The 16,717-nt window shown below is 43.9% G+C and overlaps 1 protein-coding gene across 2 annotated transcripts in view; it reads right to left on the bottom strand.

The window, feature by feature from the left end:
* ckap5 (cytoskeleton associated protein 5) overlaps window positions 1–16,717 on the bottom strand; it is a 38,631-nt gene that overhangs the window by 16,331 nt on the left and 5,583 nt on the right. Inside the window, exons 7-29 of one of the 2 annotated variants that reach the window (XM_063197401.1) lie at window positions 14,565–14,665; window positions 14,337–14,450; window positions 14,121–14,225; window positions 13,908–13,997; window positions 13,586–13,750; window positions 13,298–13,426; window positions 12,709–12,888; window positions 12,417–12,497; window positions 12,165–12,275; window positions 11,198–11,290; window positions 9,368–9,553; window positions 8,464–8,558; window positions 8,277–8,334; window positions 7,778–7,903; window positions 7,146–7,285; window positions 6,680–6,854; window positions 5,413–5,526; window positions 4,571–4,699; window positions 3,723–3,917; window positions 2,590–2,746; window positions 1,252–1,346; window positions 824–898; window positions 99–224 (exon numbers count right to left, since the gene is read on the bottom strand). In XM_063197401.1, the coding sequence (XP_063053471.1) occupies window positions 99–224; window positions 824–898; window positions 1,252–1,346; window positions 2,590–2,746; window positions 3,723–3,917; window positions 4,571–4,699; window positions 5,413–5,526; window positions 6,680–6,854; window positions 7,146–7,285; window positions 7,778–7,903; window positions 8,277–8,334; window positions 8,464–8,558; window positions 9,368–9,553; window positions 11,198–11,290; window positions 12,165–12,275; window positions 12,417–12,497; window positions 12,709–12,888; window positions 13,298–13,426; window positions 13,586–13,750; window positions 13,908–13,997; window positions 14,121–14,225; window positions 14,337–14,450; window positions 14,565–14,665 (2,840 nt within the window). The remainder of the gene's footprint in view (window positions 1–98; window positions 225–823; window positions 899–1,251; window positions 1,347–2,589; window positions 2,747–3,722; window positions 3,918–4,570; window positions 4,700–5,412; window positions 5,527–6,679; window positions 6,855–7,145; window positions 7,286–7,777; window positions 7,904–8,276; window positions 8,335–8,463; window positions 8,559–9,367; window positions 9,554–11,197; window positions 11,291–12,164; window positions 12,276–12,416; window positions 12,498–12,708; window positions 12,889–13,297; window positions 13,427–13,585; window positions 13,751–13,907; window positions 13,998–14,120; window positions 14,226–14,336; window positions 14,451–14,564; window positions 14,666–16,717) is intronic. The other variant, XM_063197402.1, reaches the window with a different exon arrangement.

The following is a 16,717-nucleotide window of genomic DNA, read 5'->3' on the forward strand; positions in this document are numbered from 1 at the left end:
TATTAGAATATTTCAGGATTATACAAAGTCTAACGTCTTGTGGAATAGCTTCGTGGATGAGGAAATGCTTGCCAGGGTAGTAGATATATGATACTGACCTTGAGGGCCTTCTCCTCCTTCATGCGCTGCTCTTTAGCGTTGGGCACCAGGGTGAATATGGGGCCAGACTTGTCCTCCTCCTCCTTAGCGTTGGCCTTCACGGGAGCCTTCTTACCCACCACACCCTGACAAACGCACACACAACATTTGATTAGTTATATACATGCATCCGCTCGCAAACGGGTACATCCACACATAGGCCATTTTATCAACCACACCCTGCTAGAGGAGGCATGCGAGATGAGCATCAGACTAATGCTGAGCCTCTAAAGTGCTTGTACGTCCACATATACATCCAAACCTGCATTTGGCAGGGTGTGGTGGCGAAGATGTACATCAATAGCATTAAAAACCACTAAATGCTGTCTCAACAGAAATGCATCCACTTTTTCCTGTCTATTTCTTGTATGTCTGTATGTTTGACCCGTCCTTTGTCTGCATGTGAATTTTGTGCAATTTGATGTGTCTTGCAATGTACTGTATATTCTCTTACAATGTATATGCTTTTAGTCCTTTTACCAAAACCATAGTAGTTTTAGTCCTTCGGCCAAAACAATACTTTTGGTATTAGGCACAGAAGGCTGCACACGGACAGAAATAGCTGTCACGCAGACAGATACAATAACCCACACTCCTCCCTGTGTGAGATGCAAATCCATCAGTCCCGGGTGCCCAGGTGCTGTGACCCTTCTCTGCACAGGACAGAACTTCCAGAACTGGTTACCTTTTTGTTGTCAGCTCCACGGTCTGAAAGTCTTTTACTAGCTTTGTCCGTGCCAGGGTGATCCGCACTGGCTCTCTATATTTCATGAAGACAGTTCAGGCTTCTTAGAACTGATCCACTTTTTTTTTTATAGCAATACAAGATAGCAGCCTCAGGCTAATTAATCTGTGCTGCCCCTTGTGACTAACTGTTTTACAACTAATAAAAGGTCAACCATGTTTATTATTGCACATGCCTCTGAATAAATTAAGAATATATATATATATATATATATATATATATATATATATATATATATATATATATATATATATATATATACAAAACAAAAATATTTCTCTAAACAGATGATGTTTGCACGGTGAGCACGTGAGGTATTAATCGTTTGTAGTCAAACAGATCAGTGAAAGTGAAGAGGTAAAAAGCACCTTTTTAGCAGCAGGGCCGGCTGACTTGGCCCTCTTGGTGTCGGGTTTGGGTTCACTGGGGGCGTAGTCGTCGTCTCTGCTCTGGGCACTGGATGCTGCCGAGAGAAACACAACACCGAGGGGAGGAGGTTACCTCAGATTTTATTATACGCTGCTGACCAACAACAACAAACACAACAGTCAAACAAAATGGATGCCACACAAGCCAAGTCAGTCAGAGGGGCTATTTTAGCCCCATTACCGGCCATTACTATATTTTTAGCTGAGGTGGAACGGCAGAGGGGCTGTAAAAAGGCTTTCATCTGGCGCCTCTTGCTACAAATGGAAACAAGAGTGATGAGACAACCGCTAACTCCCCTGTATCAATAGGTCATAGGTCTAATTTTTCACTATCTGAGCTTAACTCGTCTCATCAGGTCATCTGGGCTGAGCTCAATTTTAGTACCATTTTCCATTGCATAGAAATATGCAGGGTTTAGATTCAACTGAAACACCAGGTTTTAGACAAGTTTGGCTAGAGCAGCCCGGTCATCCCTATGGACCTCCTGACGGACAGTTGTGGTAAAAACAGGAGAGTTGAGGCGCATCTTTAATTCTGCTATGATTTGGGCAGCTGTGGTTTTATGGGGTTTTTTTTCCAGACAGCTTACCCTTCTAATTGAACCTTCACACTCTGCTCTTACTGGTGCAAAGTGCAATTAATGAAGATTGGCCACCAGGCTGGTCCAACTGGCCCATGAAACCACACAAAAAAAATGACAGGTGTTGGAGCTGTTTCCATGTAGCAGGATATTTTTGAATGTGAATATTTTTTTTCTCCTGGTTACATTGGTTCTGGCCTTCCGTTTCCACATAAGCAGCACAAAAAAAAACCCATATCAAAAATACCTGCTTTAAAAATATCCCAGTTAGGGGGCTAAAATGCACCTGTTACAATGGAGTTTTTATTTTTATCCCCATGTTGCGTGAAAAAAATACCCACATATAAAAATATCCTGCTACGTGGAAACGGCACCTCAGTTTCATTGTCCAACCCCTGTACACAAGTTACTTCTAAAGCAGCTTATCATAATATACTGAATACACTTACTGTTGTCAGGGCTCTATGTGTAATACCATATTGATGACTTCAGGAGATGCAAGGCAGGGTAAAGCTGCCTTCACGAGAATAAGGCCAGTGACACAGTCATTTAACTGTTGTGTGTGAAGTCAGTCAGGGAGTGTGTGTGTGTGTGTGTAAGGTCAGTCAGGGGGAGTTTGTTTGTGTGTGTGTGTGTGAGGTCAGTCAGGGGGAGTGTGTGAATGAGTGAGGAGAGGGTGAGTGAGGTTTGTCGTTACCTGAGGCAGCTTTCCCGGAGGAGGAGGAGCTTGCGGAGGAGGGGGCGGCGGCCTTGGCCGGGGCAGCACTGGCGGCTTTGGCGGGACCGGCCGGTTTGGCAGGCATGACCGCTCGGGCCTTCTCCAGCATGGCCATCACCTGGTCCTTAGAGGACGGCTGCAGGGAGGCAGACAGACCGAGAGGGGAGGGGAGGAGAGGACAGATGGGGAATGAGATCAGACGGATAGCAGGTGACATGGTGACGATAAAGAAGTGGAGGTAGGGAGGGTGGGGACAACAACAAAGCAAGCAAACAAAAAAGAGAGTTTAGAATGACAAACACTATTGAGTACATTAGAGGCGGCCCAACTTTAGCACCAGTCTGGCCCTGAGGGTACATGGATCAAGTTTACAGGGAAGCGCTTAACAGATCATGGGGAGGGTCTTCAACTCTTGCCAGCAAAAATAAAATACAAACTCATGTAGGTCAGATCAGAACAATGTGTGGGAAAATATACAAAACATAAAAGCATGTATACTACAAGTGAAATAAGTAACATAATGCTTGGTTAATTGATTAAGTTAGTGGGGGGCAATTCACTGCCGTGTGCTTAACTGAGCAATGGTCAAACTAATTGTACCATCAGGTTGACATTTGGCTATAGTATGTACCCAGAGCTTGATTCAGCTAGAGACCTTCAATGGGATCTTTGGTTCAGAGTGAATCTTGAGCTACCTGGTTTTACAGTAAAAATCAATCTTAAAACTATTTAAAAGTCTTCTACAGGATTTTTGGTTCAGAATGACTCTTGAGCAACCTGGTTTTACAATCCTAAAACTTGATGGGACTTTCAGTTAATACAGGGTTGTTCATGTATGGCTAATCTTGGCAGTGTTTAGCCAACAGGTCTTCCCCAGGCACTACCAAAGCCTGGCTGTAGTGGGAGTATGCCAAGAACATGGCTAAGTAATAACCCAGGTTAAGCTCATCTTGAGGTAGTGGTAAATCATCTAATACAAGGGCCCCAAGTCCTTAATTCCTTAACCAAATGACACCTGTGGGCTGTCCATTAGCAGGTTTACCACTTCACGCAGGTTAACTCAGCCAGGCTCATCACTTCACCATGTTCTTGGAAGACTCTCCTGGTGTTACCTTGAGCTTGCTGGTGGCCTTGCTCATCTTCTCGTAGGTGAGGTGCATCATGAACATGGGCAGGGCGTCCTGGGCCTTCTTGCGCACGTCGCCGCTGCGGTCCTCCAAGCAGGCGTAGAGGAGCGGCACGCACAGCATCAGGTCTGGTGACACCGTCCGCAGGTTAGGCAGCTTCTCCGCCAGCCAGCCCAGCACCTGGGGGCCATATCGCAGGTTGACAGGGAGCAGTGTGTGTGTGTGTGTGTGTGTGTGTGTGTGTGTGTGTGTGTGTGTGTGTGTCAGTATGAGAGGTCAGCCACAGGGTATATTTCCATTCCACTGCATTCGCTACATGCATTACACTGACCTTCCCTCAAATGGCAGGTTATTACTCACTTCTAAAGAACACAATTCCTATTTTGCAACTGCAGCAGAAATGTCACTTCATTGCCAAAGCCCTTTGAAAATTGTTGCAGAGGTGAGCGCCTGCTTTTTTTTTTTTTCATGCGTCTTAGGCCCTACTCGCTGTAGTAATGCCAGTCATTTTCTTCATTAAATCCCTCAGTTTTTTAGATTTAGACCAACCTTAACCCCCTCCCTCAAGAGCAATCTCAGCAGTGAAATAGGGAAGGAAATGTTTGTCACTATGCTGCTATTTTGCTGCAACTTGCCAGACTTGCAGAGAGACTGCTTCTAAAGTAAAGGACCTGGCACTGACTTGGGGACCCTTGAGTGCTATAAAAAAAATACATTCTAACAGTATTGCTTTGCTCAATCTGAAATCTGTTATGTGGTTAAGATTGGCTGCCTGCACAGTAGTTGGGAAGCAGGCTTGGGGGAGGGCCAGGTGCGTACGGGGCATACGGTACCTCCTGTCTGAGGAACGGGTTCTCCTTCCTCAGCTCATCCGCCAGGTCCTCTCCCTCCAGCCACTCCTTCATGCCCGTCTGCTCCACCCAAGCATTCAGCGTCGTCAGGGCAGAGGCGCGCACATTCGGCTGGAAGGGGAATGACAGATAGTGGTGAAGAGAAGGTTTACAAGAATGAAAAGTTAGGTATTTTAAACATAGCTTTCACTTCCCCACACTGCACATGTGTGTTGTGTACAGGTGTGAGGAAGTTAACATCTTTTTTTCTTTTTTTTTTAACTTTTTATGGCTTCACACTAGACAGGAGGACAGAAGAGAGTGTGACAGGAAATGAGTGGAAAAGAGAAGGACCAGGAAACGACCTCGAGCTGGATTCAAACTCAGGTCAGCTCAACTGAGCCACAGCACCCCCCTGAAGGTTGAGTTTGCATGTACATTAGGGCTGTAACGATATTGTATCGAACCGAGAAATCGTGATACACAGTCACGACACTGTATCTTGATACAAAGAGGCAGTATCGTGATACGCCCTTTTAACGTTTTGATACCCACCTGCCCACATGAAATGAAGTGATAGTGCTTCCAAGCATCATCATTATTATATAGAAACTTATATAGAAATATTTGTAGCCTCCTGTAACCTATTCTACCTTTGAACTATCATAGTTTTTATTCATAAAGATTATAATGTTGGCAAATGTAAAATCGAGGGGTGTATCGAACCGTAGGTCATAAATCGTGATACAAACCTAGTCGTGAGTTTAGTGTATCGTTACAGCCCTAATGTACATCCATGTGCGTAACAAAAAGTATGTGAGGAAATGTGTGAGTGATCTAGTTACCTTGCTGTCTCCAAGCACAGTAATGATGGGGAATCCCAGATTTCTGACGTGCGTCTTCAGGCCAGGGCCCATGGCGGTGGCCAACTGCTGCAGAATGTTCAGGGTCTGCTGAACCTGTGGCCACCAGAAAACACACAAGACCGTTATTAAATAGAATATATTTTACAGTCTTACCTAAATGAATGATTTCTCTGGTCTCACTTTATGAAAAATAAACAGGGACATGAAGAGGGAAACGCTCAATCACGCATAAACATGCACAGCTCATCGCGCCTACCTCCCAGCCTACACATCAGAGCAGAGACGACTGATAAGAAAGAGACAGTTAACAAGGACTTTCTTCCGGAATCAATATGACGTAAGGTTCTAAGCTGCCATCATATGGCTTCCATGCCCCTTTAGGAGACTAGCAGGGGTCCAGAATGGATGGAGGTCAATGGGAAAGTCTCACCCATTTAAGAGACTGGAATTGATGCTACTTTGTTGAAATGGTGACGTGCAGTATGCTTTACCTTAGCTGCCATAATGAAAATCTTTGAGCACACATCATCTCCGATAATATCCGATATGTGAAATACTGCCCCCCTTTGGTAAGTCCCAGAACCGATAATGTAGCAGAGCACTCATACAGGCACACACCACCTGCTCCAAAGCCAACATTTTCCCCTCCAAGGCAAACAAGGAAGTGTAAAGACAATTAACCTTGCACCACAGGGGCGGGACGATTTGGCATCAGATCACAGAGCACGATGACCCCACACTGGATCACAGGGCTTTCAACATCGGAAGCTCTGGCTTTCAACATCGGAAGCGCAATGGTACTGGGAAGTTTGGATGGAATGGTCAAAAAATGATTTCCAGTCCAGAATGGGTTGCCAAGTCATTTCAAACAAGCCAAATGTTCAATGTCCATGAAACGTATACCAATCTCTGACTATATACACTGATAGGCAAACAATCCGCTATACCAATACTAAGATAAATACTGATAAAGCTACCAGTTGTGTTCATCTCTCTTTTGGGTTCTCTCTCAAGCCTTATCCCTGTCTGTCAACCTCTTCATCTTTCGTTCTCTTCTACATCAGCTGGACGGCCACATGGTCACAGCTGTCGCTGGGGTCTCCATTGCCACTCAAACACCACAAGCCCAGAGAGGAAACAGACCACAGTCAAACGAGTCCACAGAGCCCACAGACATGACCGCTCACTCACAGCCAAAGGAGCCCACAAAGACCCAATTGTGCGCAGAGTGGGGCCCTCTACTGACCAGTAGTTTGTTGGAGTCGTTGAGGCGTCCCTTGAGGGCCATGGGCAGATCCCCGATGTTGGCCTGGATGAACTTGGCCTCCGAGATCACCGCCGCCACCTCGTCCAGACCCTCCTTGCGGATCTTCCAGTTCTTGTCACTGATCTTGGACACCATGTCAGACGTGATCTTGTCACTGCAAACAACATATACGATGAAGGTTAAAAAATATGTAAAAAAAAAAATGCAAAGTCTGGGAAAAGAAGGCCTACATGTACAGGGATATCCAAGTCTGGACAAATAGGTAATAAGAAAAAATAAACATTCATCACAAGGCAGCATATTGAGGGATAAAGTGATACTTTCCATTTGAGACATTCTGTAAGAGGGCTTACACAATTCTGTATGTGGTGTGCGTAAGTGAAAATGTGTTTGGTACTTTCTGTGTGTGTGTGTGTGTGTGTGTATGTGAAAATGTGTTTGGTACCCGATGTCAGTTCTGGGCAGCAGGTCCATGACGTCCCCTGCTCCTCCCTCCTCGTCCTGCTCCTCCGCCTCCTCTCCGTTCTCCTCAGAGCCCTTCTTGGTCGCCCCTCTGAAGGGCGCCGGAGCAGACTGACCCTGCATCTAAACACAAACACAAACGCACGCACGTACACGTTAGCCTGCACTGTCAGCAGGATATTTAGCAAAGTCAGCAAGAATCATGCATAGGAAGAATACTGTAAGTAAACCACTCAAAATGTGCACACACTACTTAAACCCGGGGATTTTGTAAAGCTTGGTTGCCATTATATAAAGCGTCAAATATTTGTACATACATGTGGCATCCAAGTTTTAAATTCCTGAGCAGTAGTACTGTTGTGCATAATTAGGTTTTTGCCGTCCCGTGCGGCTGTATGTTTTGTTTATGATGACTTCAGCACATTTGCTGGTGCTGTGTTCTTAACACACTTATGGTTGTGGTTTCGCAGTGGCCGAACTGGCCATATACAGTCTATTTCAGCACAACCTTTACTCGCCACACACACACATCAACACACGTATGCAAAAACACACACACACATACTGAAGTGACAAGAAAATGAGCAAAACTGACTTAGTCAGCAAAAAGCCTACCTTTTCAAACTCTGCGTCGATCTGGGAGAGCAGAGCCGTTTTCTCGTCCTCAAAGAACATGCGCAGCGGCGCTCCCACGTACAGATACATGGTGCCCAGCAGCGTGATGGCAGATGTACGCACCGCCTGACACACAGACACAGACACAGACACAGACACAGACACAGACACACACAGACACACACACACACACAGACACAGACACAGACACAGACACAGACACAGACACAGACACCTCTATTAAGGTCAACAGACTAAAGGAATTTTGCCTACTGATGAGATAAGGAAGTATGGAAGAGACAGAATGTTTGAATACATTTGAATATCATTCTCCAGGAATATGTTTAACACCTGACACCAGTTAGTCATGAGGGGTGTGGACTAGTAGGGACAAAACCGTCTCACTCCTTAAGTATGTAGTGAATGGGCGTTCCACAGACTGGTCTTAAATGACATAATACACCCGAGGCATAGATAAAAAACAAACACAACTACTCACCGGATTGGTTGCACCCAGAGCCGTCTTGACATTAGTGATGAATGCCTTCACATTGATCCTGCAGTAAAACAAAGCCAGATATGGAGAGTTCAATTTACCATATGACCGAGCTTTTGAATTGAAATGGCTCTCAAATGCATTTTCAAAACAATTAAATCGTTCTTTGGCAAAGTGTGCATAAACATACCCAGTGAAGCCAAACTCCTTAATGGCATTTGCCAACCAGTTCAGAGTTTCGGCTTGGTTCTTGGGGTTCTTTTGTGAAAAGGCCATCGATACCACCTAAAGTAATGAACAATCCATATTATTGATTTGTCAGTGCAGACACTTGCCTGTAGTAGACATTACAAGGCAGACATAGTATTGGCGTATCATATAGAAAACATGCTGAAAAGCAAAATGCACTGTGCACATGTTTTGAAAAACATGAATAAGCTGTGCCTCATAAATAAAATAAATAATAACAGATTGAAATAATTTTATTTGTTTTCATTTTTTTTCACATTATGTGCATGTATGAACGCAAATATTTGAGTGTTTTGGCATACGTTTGTGTATTTGTTTGTCTGTGTGCATGTGCGTTTGTATAGAGCAGCTGCTGTCTGCATCAGTGACAATAGAGTGGAGCTAAAAGTAGGTTACAATGCCACGGCTGGGTCTGGCGCTGCAGTCCACAGGTGTCTGTGCTGCCTGGGGCGGGTCAGGGCTATTATTATCATTACTCTGCATGTATGCAAGCACGTTATCACTAAAATAAACAAATCCTTCCACTGCAGCTTCCCTTTGGAGCTGGCTTTCATTTCCACCATACATCAAGCCTAATTGGACTACACTTCCCAGAAAAAAAGATCTGGAATGTCAAAATCAATACACAGAGCTGATGACTTATGGACTCGGCACGCTAATAGATCATAATTTACTCCCGCTCTTACTGAGTTAAGTCGACAGCAGAATTACTGAAATATAATCACTTACCGGCAAATTGAGGAAACCTCATAAATGAGGTGAAATGAGGAAAAGGCCAGCTTGTTGACCCCTACCCTTTCCCCAACTTCAAAATAAATTGATTTTTAATCTAGGCTGTTCCGCACCTGCTCAGCGGTCCAGGGGAGGTGGCAGGACTCTCCGATGGCGGTGAGCGCCTCTTTGGCCTTGACGCCGCATTTGACGTCCCCGATCTTGTCCACCAGGCCGTCCAGCACCACCAGGGCCGAGGTCTTGGAGAAGACGCCCTTCTGGGCAACCAGGCCCACGATGTGCAGCTTCATCTGCATCACCTGGGACACCACACAACCAAAAGGACACTAAGCATTCCTAACAGGAAAACATACCTTAACCTGCGTCCTACGTCATTCAAGCATGCTTTACACACCTTTTCAATAATATAACAGAAGGGTTTGCATTGTGCATTGAGGAGTATTTGCCAGAAAGAGCAGCTAGGAAGAATGGGGAACAAGAACTGTTCTCATATCTTGCAGCCCTAGTTCCTGAGTTTGCACTTTCAGCAATAAATTGATTAATTGATTGATAAGCAGCGTAGCAGGAAGACAGTGGTGTCAATGATCTTTGTACCCTTTTGTTTACACTAAGGCTGTGTCTTGCTGCCAACAGACTTGCAATTTTTCCACCACACATCTACATACATTATCTAGCTTGGGGTATCGAGAAGTCTGAATAGCAAAACCCACACAATATCCATCCAATCCTAATTCAGTCTGCATTGTGATGTGAAGGTGGATGCTATCCCATTCTGACTTTTGGAAGCACGACCCCATTTTACCCGCTAAACCATTCCAAGAGGATTTTCAAGGTTTTTTTTCCCCCAGACACACGCACATGATAATAATGTGTGAGTGAGTTAAGTGATTGCCAAACGTATGGCCCTTTTGACAAATCCCTGCTACTGGATTAGACTTCTTGCAGTATCTTCATACTGCTGATGGTGGCAGATGGCCAAAATAATCCCACACTCAGACACCTCCTGGGTTTAAGGCTCTGTTATTGCCATTTATAAGGCTTTGTTACTGTACACCTTCACATAATGTCTTACAATTATGATTATGACCCAGTTGAATGTAGATACTACAACCCACTGCCCTTAAATGTTGGCTGGCTACAAAGAAACTCTGTTGGACAATCCAGGTCAATGTAATGAAGATAAGAACTCATCACAACCAATATGAACAGCCAGAAAAATATTAATATTTTAATAGGATATGGAGCAGGGGTCAGGAACCTATGGCTCTAGAGCCACATGTGGCTCTTTTGGGAACTGTATATGGCTCTTACTCACCTAGGGTCGCCAAACATCCCTAGAAATATGGAATCGTCCTGTATTTCTAAATAAAAGTATGGGTTCCATATTGAGTTGAAACTGGACAAGGGATGTTAAAGTGTTAAAATGCAGGAAATTACATCTAAGAAAACTAAATTCTCCCAAACCCTCGCCATAATGAAGTTGACAGTTGGCAACCCTATACTTAGCCTACCTGTTATCAATAAAAGCAATAACTTGACAGTGCACTCTAAAATTGTTGGGATAATTGAAATACAGTACATGCTTTTGGTTGTATTCAGTGTTTTTAAAATGGTATGGCTCTCGTGAAAATTTCTTTTTAAAAATCTTGCGTTTATGGCTCTCTCCACCAAAAAGGTTCCTGACCCCTGATATGGAGGGAAAAAATAGATCAGCAACCAGCCAACCGTTTTCCAGTCTAAGAGGCACTAGAAATGTCAAGAAATTCAGGGAATTTTTCAATGGGCAGTAACGGATTTGCTTTTTTATCTATGTTTGTATTAGTTTTAGATTGCAGAATTGGTGGTGAAACAGGATGACTTCAACCATCTATGCAATGCTTCTGACAGACGTAATATTCAATAAAATACCCTTTGCCTTTGAAGTTGGATAAGTCGTTCAGTACCTGGAAGTTAGTCTCCTTGAACCCTGGCTTCTTGGCCAGCATCTTGACCAGCGCCTGGCACGGCATCTCGGACCGGTCCATCTGCTCCACGGCCTAGACGTGGGGGACGGGGCGGGACGTCAGCAACAACAAAAGAACTCTCTCACGCACAAACACATCCATTGTTTCATTCCATCTGACTGTTCAGACAGAGAAACTGGCCAAAATAAAAAATGAAATGGGATCAGACAACCCTAAGCAGTGTGTTTCCCCCCCCAGCTAAGATAAACTCACCCCACTAACCACCACTATCAGAGAGCCTTTGAATTTATGCATGTCGTGTCTACAGTCCAAGCACCAGGAAACTTAGCCATGCCATACCTGCCTCTTGTGTCCCTTTCTGGAGTGAACGTTAACATTTTTGTGCTGGGAGATATGTCTTTTCATACAGACAGAGAGGTGCATGTGAACAAATATTTGTTTGGAGTTTTGATATCTGCTGCGAGAAAGACTGTTACAAGACATTGGATGCAGCCAATTATGCCCACTGTGATAGAGTGGACTGATACAGTCGAGGACATTTATGTGATGGAAAAGATCACTTGCAAATGGGGAGGTTTGGGGAGCTGTGGGCGGAGTGGGAGGGTCGAGGATGATGTGGGGCAATTGAAGTTGTGTGGTATACTCTTCTAGAAATCGTAAGGGCGTAAGGGTTTGCCGTTTACTGTGTTGCTGAATCTTCTGATCTACTGTGCATGTCATCCTTTATTAAAGTTTTTGGTGAGAGCTCGCGCTCTCAAGGAAGAGCACGACACTGCTTCTTCACAGTTCACCACTTTTTTTCTTTTTTCTTTGGTGCTGACGTTTCGGCGCTAGGTCTTCATCGTCAGAATCCTTTATTAAAATAGAACTATCTGCCGTATGCGATGTAATGCAAGACAGTTGATGGTACGACACAGTTTGATGATTGCCAGGACTAGTTAGTTACCCGCTGAAACTCCTCCATGCTGGCCAGCCTCTCCTTCCAGTTGGCACTGTCCATCTGCTGCATACAGGTGGCAGGCAGCACGGCCGCAGCCTTCTCCTCACACACCTCCAGCTGAAACACACACACACACACACACACGCACGCACGGACAGAACGAGAAGGGATTATGATGCAAAAATTTACCATTCAAATTTCAGCATAGCTAGGCAGCACAACGGATGACAAGGCACTTTTGAAGCGTAGGTAGCATACCGAGAGTTCTGTCTCCACAACTTCCTTGCCTTCCGGAGCCTTCTTTGATTTCCCACTGGGTGCAGCAGCAGGCTTTGCCTTCTGTGGAGGTTAAGGGAAAAACTGTGTTTTTTTTAATTCTTTCAAAAAAATTTTTTTTACAAACAGACCAGACAAAAACAAAACATCGCCCCACAGGGGAGATTTTGGTCAGGGCAGGGCACTATTTATTCAAACCGCTCCATCAGCTGTAATGGAGTTGGCTGGTATGCTATAAATGAGAGGCATGCGTGTACAGTATCTGTACCCTCACCTTAGCACCGCCGGCGAGGGCTTTCTTGGGAGGCCCAGAGGCCTTGGGCGGGGGCTCGGCTGCAGGTGCGGCCCTGGCCACAGGCTTCTCCTTCTTCTCAGCCGCCCCTCCCCCACCGCCTCCTCCCCCTGCGCCTTTCCTTCCTCCGGCCAACTCCACCTTCTCAGAACATTCTTTTATCTAGCACAGCAAAAAAAGGGGGGAAAGTATACATTTCAGACACAGTTAGATGTGTAGCCTCAAAAGCATGCTTGAAGGTGAATAACGTCATAAAAATACATTGTAGTTGGGTTTCTGTTGGGGTTTAGAGCATCTACTGTAACTATAGACAGAGGGCCTTGATCCTGCGCATGAGCAGTCTTTGTTTTTGACAATAAAGCTGTCTGACCTTGAAATAAAGAACCAGTTCAAGCAACTCAACTTGCAACACTCTGTACTCTGCATATGACAAGCCAACTTCCTTCAGATTATAAAATTATGATGTGAAAAATCCCTCTTTATCTTCGTCTGGCGAGACGTAGCAATCATGACCTTCATAATCCATATTTGTTATTGTTATTATTTGTGTCATACGTGGTTATTATATTACCTTGTCGAGCTTCAGCTTGTCCAGGTCAGTCAGGAAGGGGTTCACTGCCTTCTCCCCCACCACCTTCATGGCAGTGCCCAGTGCCTCAAACGCTGCATCACGCACCTCTGGTGCCGAGTCATTCACTTGCTGTTTGTGTAAAAAAGATAGCTGGTTAGGCACTATAACGGACAATTTTACAACCAACCATTCAGTCATTCATCAACCTTGCTTGGTAAGGATCTGGTCATCATGATGGACTAATGTCTACACTCATTCATCAACATGTATGTGGGATGCGACGTGTACCTTCAGGAAGGCGGCACAGAAAGGTTTGAGAGCACTTTTTGGCAACGTGGCGGGAGTGCAGTGCCGGAAACTCCTGGCCAGGAAGAGGGAGGCCTGCTGCTTTATGGAGGGGTTCTTGTTGTCCATCACGGACAAGACGTCCTCACTCAAGTTTTGAATTGTTGTCTACAAAAAAGAAAAAGTCATTCAAAAACTTCTCTCCTAATATCTAGGACCTTGCTATTGGGAATAGATAAAAAAGAGATATATTTCAGGGTGCAGTGTGTTCAAAATGTATCAACACACAAAATACATTTTTCATTTTATTTTCCACAATCCTTACAGTCAGAAAGATTGCATCAATGGCCTCCTGTAAAGCCTGCACGACTGTGGGTTTCTTCTCTTTGAACTTCTCCAAAATGGTTGGCACCACCTTTGAAAAGAGTCAGGTGAGAATAAGGAGAGTCAATTCCATGAGCATAAATGTTAGATTAGTAAATCAGGAGCATTTGAAATAACCAATGAGGGCAAAAACAAAAAAACAAAGAGGGCTTACATGGCCAGCATAGGTCCCAAACTTCTTTCGGAGGCCCGCGGCTAATCCGGTTAGGCATTTGGCAGCCAGGGTGACGAGCATGACATTGGTGTCTTTGCCAACAACCTGCGGAACAGATTTAGAACAGAGGCTTTAACACAAAGACCTACTTTCAGCAAAGATGTTACCGGCCAGATGCTTACCAGTCTGTCTACATGATTATTGCCAATCAATCACCTTTTTCAGGGCGCGAACGAGATCGCCATAGTCTCCGTTTTCCAACTTTGGATTTTTTGCCAATGTTTCTACAGCTTCCAAAGCCTCCTTCCTTTCCTGCCATTTTTTTGCTTCCTGTTGACAGTTGCAAGAAAGACAGGAAAAAGATGATCAAAACAATGATGAAAATCTACCTCCTCCCCCAAGAAAAACCCCACAAGAATTTCTCAGGTGTGCTTGAGCACTCACAATTTTGTCGTAGAAGTCTTTAGGCAACTTGGACAGGACCTCCACAGCCTCCAGCAGCTCGTAGGGATCGGCCACTGGTACACATTCATCATCGTCATCTCCTATAACAACAGAAGAATAACAGATCACATGAAAAAAAACACTGCTGGCTGACAAGCCTGGACTTTATGCATTCCTAAGACAGAAACCCAGAAATCATTCCATTCCTAGATGCTAACATATTGACTCCCAAGTCACGTAAAAGTACGTTTTTGCCTCCCATGCGTTGGCTCCCAAAATGTAAAATTATGCTTTTACGTTTTTTTTTAATGGATTTTGAATCTACACATTCTAATGCGCATCCTGTGTGATCCTGTGTGTCGTAATAATATGATGAACAGAACTGACATAGATCATGAAAACACCTACAAAGTCAAAACTCCTACAAAGTCAGGATCTGGATATTTCATCATCTGTGCATTTTATTACACACAGTATTGGAGTTTAATTAATAGCGAATCAAACCACTTCCTGATCACGTCACGTCACGTCTCAAGTTATTTCCTAGAGAATCAAAACACATGTCCTGTTAGTGCCCTGCTAGCTAGCCTGTTCCTCAACATATGATGGAAGGAGAAGGAGTTTTGCGGTCATCAAGATGGGTGTAAAATGGAAGGTTGTAATGAAAAACAGCATGCAACACAGCAGGAAGTAACCTAATTTTGGGTGAGTACTTGTCTTGGTGAGCACGTCTACTTTTATCTGCAGAACGAAAACTGCCAGTCAAGTGACATTAGCTAGCTAGCATTTCAGATGATGTGGCTCTGTACAATAGCCTGACCAGGTGATTTTTGCATCGAAATAGTTTACTTGGAAGCTACTGGAGTTGTTCTTCGGGCGTGAAAATGCATTTAGACCCACAATTTAAACTCAGAGAGTCAAAGAGCGCACCCATGACAAAAAATCTCCGTTCGAATAGTGAAAAACGCTATTTCTACCTAAACCACTGCTCACTTAGACTTGAATAACTTCAGAATGGAATACGCTAGGAAACAAACTGTAAAAACATACAGACAGCTGAGAATTTGGGCTTTCAAACAAGCCCTGACATGTGTCTGTAGGTTGAAGACAAAATATTCGTTGGCTGTTCTAAACATGACAAAATTATGAAATTGGCTGGAAGTCTCGACTAAAATTCCAAAATACGGCTGGTATTGAATGTGTTAGCCTTCTCATTCATCAAGTTCATGTAAGTCATAGACATTACACAACAATACCTCTTAATGTATGTCCTCTACAAGTCTTCTGTTGTCCAGTCTTGCACTTTAAATGTCTGTATGAGCACTGTCTATGTCCATACTGTCTTAAGTCCATGTATAAGTACTGTCTATGTCTATACTGTCTATGTCCTTACCTAGATTTAGTCTATGTCTGTATGGGAAAGCAAGAAATGTAATTTCAAATTCTTTGTATGACCAGTGCATGTAAAGAAATTGACAATAAAACCTACTTGACTTGATTAGGATGCATCAAAGGCCCCAACGTTTGAAAATCCTGCTCTGCTTTTGCAAAATTGTTCCTTTGTATTAACATAGCACCCTTGTAAAATCTTAGCGATTTTGCTTGACGTTAAAGGGTGGCACAATATGCTTGACATTTTGAATGGCAGTGAATGGGCAATTTTAGCCAAATCCTTGAAAGTGTGTTTTTACACTATTTTGGTCAAAACTAGTAAAGAGAATCATTTGGAAGAATGCTCCAGTTCCCTTTACGCTTTCCAAGATTTTAAATTCCCTGTGTGTCTTTTTTAGAGCCTTTCTACAGCAAGGTTTTAGCCCCCATTTGCTAATATTTTAGCCATATTCAAACACCTGTGTATCCATCCTTTAGCCATTTGTTGTGGTTTTGATGTCCTGGGGAAGTGGACAAGAGCTTGAGCATTCTTCCAAATGACTGCCCTTACTGTTTTTGATCGAAATACACTTTGCACAGATTTAGCTAAAACTGCCCATTCACTACCATTGAAAATGTCAAGCCTATTGTGCCACCATTTAGCATCAATCACATTTTCTAGAAATTTACCATGGAGTTATGATCGTGCAAAGGAACAATACTGCAAGAGCAGAGTTGGATATTGCAAAGTTTTCATTTTCGCGGGGCGTTTGATGCACCCT

Source organism: Engraulis encrasicolus, chromosome 4 (genome assembly GCF_034702125.1).
Source record: "Engraulis encrasicolus isolate BLACKSEA-1 chromosome 4, IST_EnEncr_1.0, whole genome shotgun sequence".
NCBI classification, from domain to species: Eukaryota; Metazoa; Chordata; class Actinopteri; order Clupeiformes; family Engraulidae; genus Engraulis; species Engraulis encrasicolus.